Source organism: Anser brachyrhynchus (genome assembly GCF_964034855.1).
Source record: "Anser brachyrhynchus genome assembly, chromosome: 1".
Lineage (NCBI taxonomy): Eukaryota > Metazoa > Chordata > Aves > Anseriformes > Anatidae > Anser > Anser brachyrhynchus.
Window position 1 is genome coordinate 138,391,609 of NC_137694.1, and position 15,219 is coordinate 138,406,827.

The following is a 15,219-nucleotide window of genomic DNA, read 5'->3' on the forward strand; positions in this document are numbered from 1 at the left end:
GTTGGTGACATGGACATTGGGATTGAGTGCACTCTCACTCGAAGTTTGCAGATGACAAGAAGCTGTGTGCTGCAGTTGACATGCTGGAGGGAGTGGATGCCAGACAGAGGGACCTGCACAGGCTTGAGAGGTAGGCCTGTGCGAACCTCATGAGGTTCAACAAGGCCAAGTGCAAAGTCCTGCATCTGGGCCGGGGCAATCCCAAGCACAAATACAATCTGAGCAGAGAATGGATTGAGAGCCACCCCTAAGAGAAGGACCTGGGGGTGTTGGTGGACAAGAAGAACTACATGAGCCAGCAATGTGAGCTTGCAGCCCAGAAAGCCAACCGTATCCTGGGCTGCATCAAAAGAAGCGCAGCCAGCAGGTTGAGGGAGGTGTTTCTCCCCCTCTCCTCTGCTCTTGTGAGACCCAACCTGGAGTACTGTATTCAGCTCTGGGGCCCCCGGCAGAAAAAAGGACACGGACGTATTAGAATGAGTCCAGAGGAGGGCCCCGAAGATGATCAAAGAGCTGGAGCACCTCTTGTACAAAGACAGGCTGAGGGAGTTGGGGTTGTTCAGCCTGGAGAAGGTTCCGGAGATACCTTACAGCAGCATTCCAGTACCTAAAGGAGGCCTGCAGGAAAGCTGGGGAGGGACTCTTTGTCAGGGAGTGGAGTGACAGAACAAGGGTAATGGCTTTAAACTAAAAGAGGGTAGATTTAGATCAGATATTATGAAGAAATTCTTTACTCTGAGGGTGGTGAGGCACTGGAAGATCTGGATGCCCCGTCCCTGGAAGTGTTCAAGACCAGGCTGGATGAGGCTTTAAGCAACCTGATCTAGTGGGAGGTGTCCTTGCCCATGGCAGGGGTGGTGGAATTAGATGATCTTTAAGGTGCCTTCCAACCCAAACCATTCAATGATTGTATGACTCTATTTGAGTCTAAATTTTTTACAGGCTTCAAATTAGAAATTCTCGACACTAGGGACTTTCTAGTTCAACACACTCTCCCTTCCAGCACATAAATACAAGATAGTATACTGTCTAGTCACCTAAGGCAAGAATCTGTATTTAGTAAACTGCGTTGCTGTGGACTATATCATCTAAAGTGATAGTTTAAACACGTAGTTCACACAAACATCTACATTGTAAAGACGCCTATGTAAAGGATAAGATTCATTAATCTAAGTAGGTATCTAGTGTCATCTCAGCTGTCCTAGGGTATGAAATGTCTTTCCAAATCCCAGTCTTCTATACACATAGGCTATTGGTCCAAACCTAATTGTGTCTTCCAAAAAAGAAGGAAATATATTAATTATTTTTTTCTAATGAAAGCAGACAGGTAGTGTCTGCTAATGATCCACCAGAAGGAATGGTGAGAGATAGGCATCATTCTCAGACAGGGTGAGGAAGGGACCAAATCCTCTGGAGGCATATTTTGATCTTGGAAACTCAAGCTAAAGACAGTAGATATCCTGAAAATATGTGTATGTTCAAAGTAGTAATGGTGAGCTCCCCAGAGGTTATTTCACGACCTCTAAAGGGAACTGGGTGGAATTTTAGCATTTATTACCATGAAAATGACACTTTGGTAGCCATGAAGTCCCTCCTACAGGACTTCAGCTGCCTCTTTGAGCTCAGCACATCCTTTGGGAGCTGCTAAATGTAGGCAGCTCCAGTCTCACTACAAATGAGTGCATACTCCCTGAGGGACAATCTCCTACTGAGACAGGAGCAGTCATGAGGAAGAACAGTGCTGCAGGCAGTGTATTTTGTTATTCAAACAGAAAAATGACTATGAATATGGGTGACATTTGGACTAATATGCTGGCCTGAGCATATGAGATGATAAACATTTGTGATATTTTTTCCTTTGGCTATGCCTTTAGCTTAATCTCACAGAATGTGTAATTTTTATCTCTATATATTATTTTCAGTCACCGGTTATCAATTTCTTTACTTGGCCAAGTAGTACAAACTGGTTTATTACTATCTTATTAGAAATAGAATAAGAATTTCTTGTTGTTTTAGAAAGACCAGCAATGAATGCTTAATCCCAAGTGTGATGTTTGAACTCTTAGTATTTATCATCATTGCGTCCTTAGGAGTACAAGGGAATTATTTATACGTCATTTAAAACAGAGGAAGTCAGTGAAAGGCTTCTGTGAATTTGTAGTACAACTAAGTAGTAGAAAGTAAGCCAGGTAATAAGTAAATAATCATAGCAGCAAATTTGACAGAAAGAGAGATAAACATTCTTTTGCTCCTTTGTGAAGTAAGTTTATCAGACTCCTCACATTTGTAAAATAAATCATATTATTTCTGCTAGACTCAGAAATTTATAGGTTTGGTCCTCATGTACACAGCATTTGGCCTTCTTGAGTCAAATCATCCATGATTATACACTAAGGGAAGACAGGGTATCATATGTCTTGTATGAACTAGTACATTATTATTAGATAGAAACTACACCAGTGAGTACTACAGCTCCCAAATTCTATACTGTTCAGGGTTACATTTGTTGTCAGTAACACTCGGTTTGCTGTTAGCAACCCTAGGATACTGGTCCTGGGAGCAAACATCCTTTGAAGCTGTCCAAAGTGCATCAGCAAAATTGCTACCAGAAAGAAACAGTCACATGAAATAAATAAATAAATTTGTATTCTAGGCAAAACACTTACATTTGGATTGGTAAAAGTAGCCTCGAAGGATAGAGAATGCCTATAAACAAGATTTTGCCCTGTGTTGTGACAGTTGCAGTAGCCTTCTAGACTGCTTAACTCACAGCTTTAGCATATTTGTGATAGTTTGAATAAACAGCTCCTGAGAAGCTTTCTTCAGCCAAATAAAATCAGCTCAGTCAAAGCTCTGCAGAGTGCTGCATGTTCAGGTATTGACAGATGCGCTGCTCTAGGAGCCTCACAGCTATCGAGACGGAAAAAAATTTCCCCCTTGCAACAAATGTGCACATAGATATCTAAGAACCAAGAGATAGCCCATATATCCTCACCCTGGTCTGTGTTGCCTCTCCTTTCCTCATTTATTTCTCTCTGAACTCTGTGAAACCATGGCCAGGCCCTGCATCTGACTAGTTTTTGAGAAATCACAAAGAAGTTACTGAATCTTTTGCTCATGTTCTAGCTGTAGGAAACTCTCAGTCTCCCTTACGATGGGCCCCTGCTCTCTCTCCACAGGACACTCAACGGTGAGTCATGAAGGGATAGAGGATTAATTGCTGTCTTGCGGACACAAGTGAAGCCCACATGTTGAAAAAAAAAAAAAAAGTGAATAAAGGTGGATTTTATTTCCTATAATAAATAATTACTGTTCAGAAATGTGTGATCACTTATCCCTCCAGGTAAGAGAATAAATCCATGCAGGCTTACACTCATTCCCCTCTGGCGGAATTCCAGGCAGAATGGGTGGCTTGCAGAACAATTTTGTTAGGTGTGTATCCCATTTTGTTCATCCTGTAAAATAGTGACCTGTTTCACAACTATATTATTTTCTGAAATTTCTTCTTTTAAGAAAAGCTTTTCTGTCAAAATGAAATCCTCAGAAAGCTCCAAAAATGAACTAACGTATATATGCCTCTATCAGAAGCTCCCTAATGCCTGGTGCTGCAATGATTTCAATCTGTAAATTCTTGGAGACTTTACTCTGATGCTGGGAACCTCCCACTGTGATCAGCTGGTGAGAGCTAGGCAGCTGGCCAGTGTTTTCTGCAACTTGACCTTTTGTGTGCTTTTTGAAACACCTCTTTTGCTAAATCTCACTGTTGTTGAATGGAAGGCTGATCTTTGATGGACAATTCACAGTCCTGTTCCCGTGTGGGTTTCTACTACCATTAGACTCAAACTCACGGCCTTACTTTCACACCTCTGCAAAGAGAAACATTCAATCTAAGATGAACAGAACTGGTAACTCTGAAATTCTTCAACAGATCTTGAAACTTACAGTCTATTATTTCCTTTCTTGGCAGAAGTAACTTGGATCTCTTATCTACTTAGCCTCTGAATTTCACTGAACATGTAGAAATTCAGTATCTTTGTGACTCCTAATCTCTTCTTATATTTGGGGGTCATTTAGCAATGAAATAAGAACAGAAAGTTCTGGGAGGATGAGGATCCTGTATTGAATGTATTTCTTTAAAGAACAGGACAGCACATGAACCAAATTGAAGGCTTGTTGTTCAGTCTAGCAGATTCTTGTCTCAGACGAAATTATACACTTCTGTCTTAAGAGAGAAGCAGCAATATATTTATTGATATGATGTAGTAATCTAACAAATCTTAATTGTAAATAAGACATCAACTTAAGATTTGAGATGCCAAGGTACACTTGATTATTTATTGCATAGAGGACAGGGTAAGTCAGACTCATTGGGGGACTCCTGTTGAGTCATGAGGTTCAGAGTGGACCCCTGTGCTTTCTAAATTCCTTAAACCAAAGAGGTAAGGAGACTAGGTGTGGCTGAATCTAATTCTAGTCCCACACTTGGTAAATGGTTTGTCTAAGGATTATAAATGCACAAACAATCTAAGATATAATCTTAGTGAAGTTTACAAAGTTTGGCAAGCTATCAATCACTTACAGGATCTGTTGCCACAAGGAATCTCTGTGAGGAGTAAGGGATGACCTTGAGAGGTGTCTCTGCTCAAGGTGAGATCCTCTTATGCAACCAGTTGCCATGCAGAAGAGTTCAAAGGGCTCTTGGCTTGCTCACTATTTAAGGGGTAAGACTCTGAACTAATTGACATATTGATTTTTGGTGCATACTCCATTGGCCCTCAGCTGCTGAGCAAGATGTCTATCTGTCAGTTTTTCCAGCACACAGCTTGAGCCAATATTGTAGTCACTATCCACATGAGCAAGGCCTCAGGTGTAGCCAGTACGCTGGTGACTACCTGCCTGAGCAAGGCCTCCGGTGCAACTTGACTTCAGCAAGAAATCACCTGCAAGATCATATACAGTTTTCAATATTTCAGGATGTGCTATTCTATGGAGATCACAATGCAACATTTTGAGAATCTGTCTGGCCTCATGGAGTAATATTTTTGTTCCTGAATATACAAGTTAGTACCTGCGATGTCTGCACTTAGGGACATGGTTTAGTGGGTGATATGGGTGGTAGGGGGGATGGCTGGACTAGATGATCTTGGAGGTCTTTCCAACCTTCATTATTCTATGATTATCTCAAGCTTGACTGACAACTTCTGTCAAATAGCATCTCAAGGGCAAGAAATGAATGGCAGTACCTGGAAATGTCAAAATCAGAATTATATGAAAAAAAAATCACATGGCATCTGTCTGTACCACAATACTGAAGTGCATACAACATTGCCACATAATTTCTATTCAGTGTCACATCAGCTTGTAACTAAGCATTGTTACAAAAAATAATAATAATAATAATAAATGTTTAATCCATAAGTAAATTACTAGTAATGTGATATAAAGAGGAAAGACTTCTGTCATGTTTTTCAGGATTTGTCTTCAATTATTGTTTCCTTATCAGTACTTCAATGTTCTTCTTTTGTCTATTCTTCACAGGACTTTTTTTTCGTATGAAGAGTTTTACTAACCTCAGCAGAAGACTGGGATACTTCCAAAATTCAAACACATGAGATAGCTACAGGGTTGACTTTCTTCAAGTTTGGAAAATATTTTTTAAACAGTCAGCATACCCATTAGGCAGTCTATTTATTTCTTATTAATCATTGCTAAGATTAATAAACTATTTACAGATTAGTTACCTCAGTTTCTTCTTTCCATGAAATTTCATAATCTCCTTCTAAACAGTGAGGGTAAGACATGAGTGGTATGTAATCCTTTGATTACTACAGGTTATTTTTTCTATTTCTCAAAGCTGGCAGAATTTAAAAAGGACCAGAGCTATTCTGTATGAAATTGTGGTTTGCATCTCCTTCTTGTGTGTGACCTACATTAGGGGGCCATGCAGACAGCCTCCAATTTTGATAGAACTTTATCAAGGAAAAGAAAAGCTAAAGGCTAGCAGACTCTAAGTGAGGAAGCTAATTTTTAAATATTGTTTCTTAACATTTAAAAATATGTGTACTTTCAGGAAGCCACCACCAAGGTGCTTACTGTAAAATCCACAATGACCACTGTCATCACCCTTCAAATGATGAGTTTGGTTATTTTTATGGAATGCCTTTCAGCTTAGTAAAGAACTGTCAGATGACTTAACCTCCATGATTGATGAGAGTGTTCAGAGTGAAGCTCTGGTTTTATAATCAGATGACTGGACTCATTATATTCACTTTTGCCTTAGGACAACTTACTGGCTTGGTATCATCTGGCAAACCATCATCTGCATTGTTGGGTTTGTTCTCTGCCACTTACTGCTTATTATTGATTTGTAAAGCACAGGAACAGGGTTATGATGAGAGCCCATGAAATTACAGCACAACCAGTGCTAATGGAAAGGACTTCATTTCTTATCTTGAGGGAGGCAGCATCATCTATCGAAAGTTAAAGTGTATTTCCCTGCAAATATACTTTTGTTTCTGGGGCACCTTTCTTCTCTGTTTGAATGTCTGAGAAATGAATGATCAGTAAGCCACCAGTTTTCAGTCTTTCTCTGTAGGCCAAACTGAAGATGCTGTTGACAAGGAGGGTTTTTAAAAAATGCCATATTACCTTTCCCTCCTTCTGATTATGGCAGACAGTTGGAGAAACTAGGTGGCAGAAAATTTCTGGCTGCTGACAGTGGGATTTCTGCAGGTGGGAACTGTCATTCAGAGACAGGAATGGTGTGGTCAGACCTGAAATAGAGTAAAGGGGCCAAAAACAAATCTTATTTCTGCTGAAGGCTCCTACTCCTTCCTTGCTTTCACACTCTCCTTTCTTTGTCCCACTCCATGAGCTACAGCTATTCCCATCAATTACTTCTTTGGGCTGAAGTTCTTGGTTCTTGAAGAAAATAATGCAATTGCTATTGCAATATGCATATAAACATTTAAGTCCCAAATGCACCCCTCAAGACTTATGTACTGTACCCAGTAGGGACACTATGAATCTCTTCCAGATGTTGGTTTCATCAAGGTCTACTTATCAAGGTCTATATTGTTTGTTTGTTTTTCTTTTCTCCACATTGCAGGGATATTTTATATTAATATTTTTTTTGGCCTCTGAGCATTTTAGGATTCCCAATAAGACGTCTACACCAAGAACCTCTACCCTCTTTCCTATCTCTGGTTGAATAAAAGTACATTATTCATAGAATCATAGAATGGTTTGGGTTGGAAAGGACCTTAAAGACCATCTTTTTCCAACCCCCCTGCCATGGGCAGGGACATCTCCCACTAGACCAGGTTGCCCAAAGCCCCATCCAGCCTGATCTTGAACACTTCCAGGGATGGGGCAACCACAGCTTCTCTGGGCAACCTGTGCCAGTACCTCACCACCCTCAGAGTAAAGAATTTCTTCCTAATATCTAAATCTACCCTCTTTTAGTTTAAAACCATTATTCTTTGTCCTATCACTCCATTCCCTGACAAAGAGTCCCTCCTCAGCTTTCTTGTAGGCCCCCGGTAGGTACTAGAAGGCTGCTACAAGGTCTCCCTGGAGCCTTCAGTTTTCCAGGCTGAACAACAACCTCAGCCTGTCTTTGTAGGAGAGGTGCTCCAGCCCAAATTCAGTGCATTATAGAATGAGACATTTGTACCCTGTTTTTAAACCTCCATAAACACACATTCTGTAAAAAGAGGGGTCTTGTGTTCCCAGTGACCTCTGAAGTTGCATGACAAGCCAAGCTATGCAACCATGCAAGTATTAACACTGGCAAAGGAGAGAACCCACCGACAGAGGAGCTACAAGGATACAACCAGGCATTACAGAGGCTGGAATTGCAATGCACACACCAACATGACACTGCAGTGACTGACTGTGTCTGGGCTGGCTTGCTTGCCCTCTGCTTTAGCCATTGCTGCCCTGCTTCCATCTGTAGGGTGATTCTCCACACAACACAGGGCAGCCGGTAACCCCACTGCTTGTGATTTAATGATCTTCCACTCAGTTACCACTAAAGCTCTTTCTACTGGCCTTGGCTGTGAGAGTTTTTACTTTAAAACAGTTACTATTTGGTCAGCATAGGTCATAGGGAATGAGGAGAGAAGTCCTCACCTTATGGTAAGTGGGATGAAAAGCTTTGCACAGTAATTTTGAAGGAAGTTAGCCCCCACCGATTACTCTGAAACAAGTACTAGCAGTGCTTTTGAAAAACCTCTCTTTACAAAGACCAGAAAGCTTGAGAGGAAGAGGAGAGCGAGAGCAAAGCTCATGCAACAGAGTGAGCATGAAGTTAGTATAAACTGAGCTGCTAATGAGGGGGAAAAAAATAAAAGAGCCTTCGTGTTTCCCCCAGGACGGACTTTTCCCTCCTCCCCTTGCAGGCCGCTGGCACCCTTCCCAGCAAGCTGGGGCTGGCGCTCCCCGGGCCTGGCAGGGCCTCTCCGGCACTCCAATAGCCAAAACAACGTGTGAGTGGGGTTGGGGGGACGAGGGGGGTGCTCCGTAATTAATGGTCTCTGTTTTCCTTCTCTTTGTAACCCTTCACACCCAACTCCAGTTCTGGGAGGATTTGGTGGTGAATGGCAGGTATTCTGCTTTCCTTATCATCTTTGGAGAATTGCTGGGGCCTTGCAGTGGTGAACAGCAAACACAGTTCGCCTCCAGGTTGCTTCCATGCAATGTCCGTGGCTCCTCTAGCATCAGGGCTCGTCCTTGATTAAAAAACACCGGTTGGTTGCTTGGAGAGTTTGGGTGAGTGGCAATGCAAAACACCAAGTGGTAATACAGTGCTATAACCATGGTGACAGATAGCAAGTACTGATGGTAGCAGTATTAAATCTAAACTATGATACAAAAAAACCTCACCAGCTGCAAGTACTGACTGTGCTCATACCAGCTCCCAGCTCATTGCCCACACCCCTCCCTGAGCATCTGGCTGCCTGGAAGCTGTGCGAAGAAGAGGGGGAAAGGTGGAACAGCATGTTGCACATGGCATGTGTTTCTTCAGGAGCCATAGGGCATGCTGCAGTTAGCACTTTTAATTGCATTCTAATATATTGTTGAATGTGATTAACCTGTTTTGCAGTATGTATTTACAGAAGAGAGAAAACAAGCATTTATTCTCAGCTAACAGCTAAGCAGCAGCGTACCTCTGCACATTATTTGGAAAAGTTTGTCCTAATACTTATAATTCATTTCTGATATATTTAAACAGGTGGCAAAGGGTGTTTTGTTGTTGTTTGGTTGGGTTTTTAATTTTTGGTGGTTTTTTGATTGTTTTTCTTTTGCTTCAATTAGAAAATTATTCATTTCAGTATCCAAAGTAGAAAAACAAAATTTAGAAATAAAACCAGTTGTTTTGCTGTGTCTGATGACTGACTTTTCACATAACTGACATTTTACATCTGTACATCTCCTAGCATCTTTAAGAAGGAGTTGATTTTTTCAACTCTGATGGATTCCCTGAACGCATGGTGGTGTGGCCAGTCTTCTGGGGATGAGGGAGATGAGATATGAGAGACATGACTGGCTTTGCTAAATTAGTATTTTGGTCATGGGCAGATGTTTTTGAAATGGAGGCGTGTCTTTTTTCTTCTCCATAAGACTCAAAGAAGAATAGACTCTAATCTGGGAATGTATTCAATATGTGAAATATTCATAGGATGGGGGGAAACTGCCAGGAGTCAAGCTGCAGTGGGTGAGGAAGGGGCTGATTTTCTTGCAATTTCAAGCTTGCAGCTTGCTTGCTGTAAAGCAAAGCTGAAGAAAACAGCTCTGCATGACAAAGTGCCTAGAAAAAGCTTTATAAACCTATTTGGAGTTGTTACAAATCCATTTGAGTTAGGTCCACCTGATTCAGCCACTTAATAAACCAAGCAAAATCTTCTTTTGTTAAATCTCTTAAAGTGACTGTTTAGCTGCAGGCTTTGCAGCATTGCTGGCAGGTTGAACGAATTGTATTGTATCAATTAAGACTTTGCTATTGGTTGATAAATTTGGAGAAAGAAGTGGTGGGGCAGTCATGTGTAATACCACTTTCAGAAGAGAGTAATTTCTAGATAAGGCCTACAGACAATTAAAAATGTTTAACTGAGCGAGATATGTCCACGCAGAGTTGGGCTGGCCTGTTCCTGTTGCTCATGGCTCATTTTGCAGAAATGTTTAGTGTGATTTACTACAGAGTCTCATGAAATTTTATGTGGAGATACTAGGCTGAATAAGTGATGGTGCATACTTCTGTAAATGGAGAAATAAAGTTTTTAGTTCACAATGCCATTTGAGAACTTTTCAGCTGAAATTAACTAGTAATACCACTGATTATGTTCAAGCCAATAGCAAGTAGTCTTACAGTTTGTCAGCTCTATTCGAGTCTGGGGAATCTGCCGTTACTTCTAGTCATTCTTTGCCTGGGAGACTTCTGTTGAGAGTAACTTAGTACCTTCAGAGTTTCCTTTGTCCATGCAAAGACTAAGCAATCTATAGATTTATTATTTCAAGATTATTTTGGTATTACACTGGCTAGAAGAATTTATGTATTGGGGAGCTATATTGGGGCGAGAGCTAACAGCAATATTGCAATTGAAAAAAAGAAAGGAAAAATTTGAAGAAACTTCCTCAAGTGCAGAGCCATTTTCTTCAGGTTATTTGAACCCTTTAGGTGAGAGTGTTAAAATTGGCTTTAATTGACCTCTTTTAGATGCCTGTAAAATGTAGAGCAGTCTTATGGCTATTTAGGAATATGTTATGCAGTTTATCTGTAATGCCAACAACTAGATGCTGGTTCGTGGGCACACAAATATGTTTGTTGCTCTGATAATGTTTACTATTAAATTTCAGCTGACTGTCCTTCTGTGGAGCCCCATAACTTGTTTCTTTACAATACTTTATTTCTTCCACTTTAGGCACTCAGTCTTGATCATATTGCACTGTGCTTGGAAGCATGATTGAACAATAAATTACCTTGCTTGCAGAAAACAGGCATGCATTTTTATGCTTCTCCTTCCAAAAACTGTCTCAGTCTCAGCAAAACTGATGAGCTAAGACTTGTGTTTTGACCCCATGAATTTATGCACTAATTAATCTTCTACTGTTTTGATCTTAACTAAGCTCTTTTTCTCATTCAATATAAAACATCTTTCCCCACTCTTGAATTCTTTATTTGTTGTTTTCTGCCCCCTTTCCAGTTTTTAAACTTAGTTTTGACCTTTTGATCAAAAAACAAAACAAAACAACAGTGTGATTCCCATCAGTGCCATGTCTTCAAGGTAAAATCACCTCACTAGTACCTCTCTTGTAAAAAGACATAATTGTCTTTTTGTCTCAGATTGACTGAGGGTTTTTTTTTGTTTTGTTTTGGTGGTGTTTGCTTTTCTCTAACATCACAGTAGTGACTATACTCAATTTGTGCACTTATTTTCAGGATCGTTGCGTACCAGGAGATGATTGCAGCCCTACCTTACACAGCCATTGCTGCTGTTCTATTCAGGTGAACAGATTTCTGGCTCCCTCCTGCATGTATTTGTTTGTACTTGGCAGAATTAAAATCGTATTTTTTGATTGGCCCACCTTTTTTTCCCAAGCAACCCAGAGTTCAAATTAATCATTTTTCCTGATGCTTTGCTTTGTATTTGTTCCCTTCCTAACCTCTGTGTAGGAAATTCAACTCCATTAAAAATCATGTCATTAATGTTCTCTCTCTCCTCCCCCCCCCCCCAACTTTTTTTTTATTCCTCCTTGACTGTTCTAAGGTGAGTACAGGAGCCAAAATTTAACAGCTCAGTAGCTTTTCCAACATCTGGTTGCCTGTGCCAATGGCTTCTAACCTGTACTTGAAAGGTCATTGTCAGTAAAAATGTATAGTTGATCATCTATGGTGTAAATCCATATTAAGTCTTGTGAATAAAAATACATAAATAGCAGCCTGTGTTTTCCTAATGGTTTGCACTTACCTAACTCATTAAACTGACATTGTAAAATCACTTTGTAATAATATGTCTTTATGTTTTAAACAAGATCTCTCTCCCAAAGTGGAGTTCTCTGGCTATGCCTTTAATATCATAATTTCCAGAATCTAATGGGTAGTTGTGTAGGTAGTTCTGAAAAGGTTTATATGTGTGTACGTTTTGTATTGTTCTTTATTTCAACTTTATTGCTTTTGAGTTTTATGAGAGTTTAGTAACAAAACATTCTTGCAATCTTCTTCCAAGTATTAAAAGGTGGTCACTTTAATTTCCAAGCATGGTTATTTTATAATGTGAGTTCATGCTACCTGACACATTAGGATATGGACTTGCAACTATAAGCAGTAGGTTACCTGGGATGGAATTCATCCTTGAATCTATCTAAATCCACAAGCAGGGTTACCTCTGGGGTCAGCAAATACCCAGCACTTAATGCCATGACAAAACAAAATGCTAGGATGCCGCTGCAAACATAATTAAAAGTGGATTTCATCATTTGCTTTCTTTTTCTCTTTTATGTAACAGACGGAGACGGGAAGGACTACTCTTGTCCTCAGCATGGAAGGAAGAATGCCCGAGTGACAGCAATTGGCTGTCAGAGGCTGCTTATTTACAGGGTTCTTTAGGGACTGTCCCCCTGCACCTCTAACTGAATGTATTAGCACTCTGGAAGGATTTATTATACCAGTACAATGCTCTGAAACTCTTACGGAATGGTGCATTGACAAATAGGAAATTTTCCTTTGCTTAAAATAATTAATCCAAGTATGAAAATTGAAAATACCAATGCTGTTTCTAAAGCAATGTCTCATCACAATTCTGTAAATCACTGTTTTAACGAAGTACTAGAGTGTACAAAACACAGCTAGAACTTTGCTCCTGGATGATTAAATTACTGTAGTAACCAGCTGGTTACTTATTTACGACTAGGAGTGCTCAGTCTTGTCTGTTTACAGAAAATCCTGTGTGTTGTGTTTACCTGTTAGAGGTGATGGTTGCTTGTTTATTGAAAAATATGTTTTTCTATATAAGATCGTCACACCAAAATTGCAAATCCTGGAATGATTTGCAGGAGATTTCTCAGTCTGTGCAAGAGACTAAGCTGCCCTGTGTCCATCAAAATTAGCATGTGTTGCAATGACAGTGTGCAAGTTAAAAATCAGTCCAGGACTAGGTCTTAAGATTGTTGATCTAGCAGTACTTAGTTGGAAGATTATGTGGTTTCAAATATTCTAGGCATATTTATATAAGTCTGGTATGCATGTGTAAAAATGTAAATTCTCTTTTTGCCAGATATTAAATATAATTGTCTGGTATGGGGATGATGGCATCTTGTAATGCCAGTAGAAAAGCTCCTGCAGCCACTCTGACTTGAGTGACCTAGGTGGTAGTGATGGAAGAAGTGAAACCCATAAAACTCTACCCTTCTGCTTCCCACTGAAAGTAAGGCTGGAAAATGGAGTTTCCCACAGTTTTGTTTATCATATTGCAGATCTGCTGCCAGAGGGACTCCCAGCACTGTCCCAGTCTTACAAGTCCCATATGTTAAAAGTTACTTTGCTGCATTACAGGAGATGCCTTCTATTGGCACTGTCTTCATGCTTACTCTGGAACACATTTGGCTTGACTACAGCTATGGACTCTAAACCCAACATAGTTTTATTTCTGGCTGACGATCTTGGCATCGGAGATGTAGGATGTTATGGGAACAATACCATAAGGTAAAAAAAAAAAAATTAAAGTCAATACAATATATAGCATAGAATATCTTGGGTAATTAAACCTAATGATAAAATAGGAAACATTCTTAAGTCAAGGCACTGGTAATTCAGGAATTTGTGCATTTAAGTCCTTGTTGTATGCATGCACACGGATTGAGGCCTAAGTAAACAATGTACAGTGAACAAAAAAAAATCATATTTTCATTTTGATCTTTTTAAAGTTCTTTCTGAGAATTTCTCCCCCACTCCCCAATGTGCTAACTCTCCCATCACCTGTTTTGGTAATAAGGTTTTCTGTCGTTCTCGTTCATGAATTTCTTTCCATTTTATACATAGTTAAGCCTTCCTCTGTCCACCCACTGTTTTTCCAGAATCCCTTGTCCACTTGCTTGCTGTCTCCTCCAATACACCCCAGTCTAGACTCCTGTGGGCTGACACAAATGAGTCATTGCATGGTTAAGTTCCTTCAAAACTGGTGATTACATTCCTTCAAAACTTAAAGGCAAAGCAGAAGTGAATGGGCATTGGGAGCATGTCTTATAAGCCTCAGCTCATGCCATCTGAATGGTGTACAACCTTTTGCTGGCAGGCTCTGTGCTCATCTCCCTCAGATGATGGTGGTGGGGTTGTGCAGAGGAATAGGCTTCTGGAAGACCATAGTCCTCTTTTGCTGGTGGTGAAATAGTCAGGAGACCTCTTTGGTGGTGTTGTAGTCCATTTATGTGGGAGAGCTAGGCTCCCATAAAAATGTAAGCACATAAAGTTACATGTGAAATGTTAGAATATAAAATATTAAAATATTAGTTGAAAGTAAAGTTACATGCAAAGATGCACCACTGTATTATGAAATAAGTACAGTGTTTAAAAGTATGGAACAGGAAAACTTGGTTCCAATAATTCTAGATACTCTGGGAGACTCTCTGGCTTAATTAACTCTGAAATTCAGGGTCCAAATGGGCTGACAAAAGCAACTTGCAGGAAGTATTTGAATACAAAAATATAACCCTCCTTAGATAAATCTTTCCAGTTTTATTTTCAAACTAAACATTACCAGCAAAGCCCAGATTTCTTTTCAGTGTTGCCAAATGTACTCTATGGCTATGTCCCAAAATGGATTCTCCAGTGGCTACAGCCTAATTCACCCGCTGTATCAAGTTTTGTTACTATACTAGTCCTGCAGCATACAGAAAATAACTTTTAGAGGAAATGCTGAAAAGCTTCAGTTCTTCTTGGAAATGTATTAAAATAAGGTTTGGGTTACTTTGCTTCTATTGAAATTGAAACTCTGTTTTAGGACCCCAAACATTGACCGCCTGGCAAGAGGAGGAGTGAAGCTTACTCAGCACATTGCTGCAGCTCCACTCTGCACTCCCAGCAGAGCAGCATTTCTCACTGGCAGATACCCCATCAGATCAGGTTGGGCCCATTTTGAATTTCGAATTTCTATGTACAGTGCTGAGGTACTACAATAACCAATAAGAAGGAACAGAGGAGAATTCAGCTACTTCCTCACCCTG

At 40.1% G+C, this 15,219-nt stretch overlaps 1 protein-coding gene across 1 annotated transcript in view; it reads left to right on the forward strand.

Moving 5' to 3' along the window:
- The first annotated feature begins 8,269 nt into the window (after positions 1–8,269).
- The window catches only part of LOC308187737 (uncharacterized protein), a 39,835-nt gene continuing 32,885 nt past the window's right edge, over positions 8,270–15,219 (forward strand). Inside the window, exons 1-4 of the mRNA XM_080575979.1 lie at positions 8,270–8,489; positions 11,441–11,506; positions 13,553–13,702; positions 14,997–15,118. Of these exons, the coding sequence (XP_080432105.1) occupies positions 11,460–11,506; positions 13,553–13,702; positions 14,997–15,118 (319 nt within the window). The 5' untranslated portion in view covers positions 8,270–8,489; positions 11,441–11,459. The remainder of the gene's footprint in view (positions 8,490–11,440; positions 11,507–13,552; positions 13,703–14,996; positions 15,119–15,219) is intronic.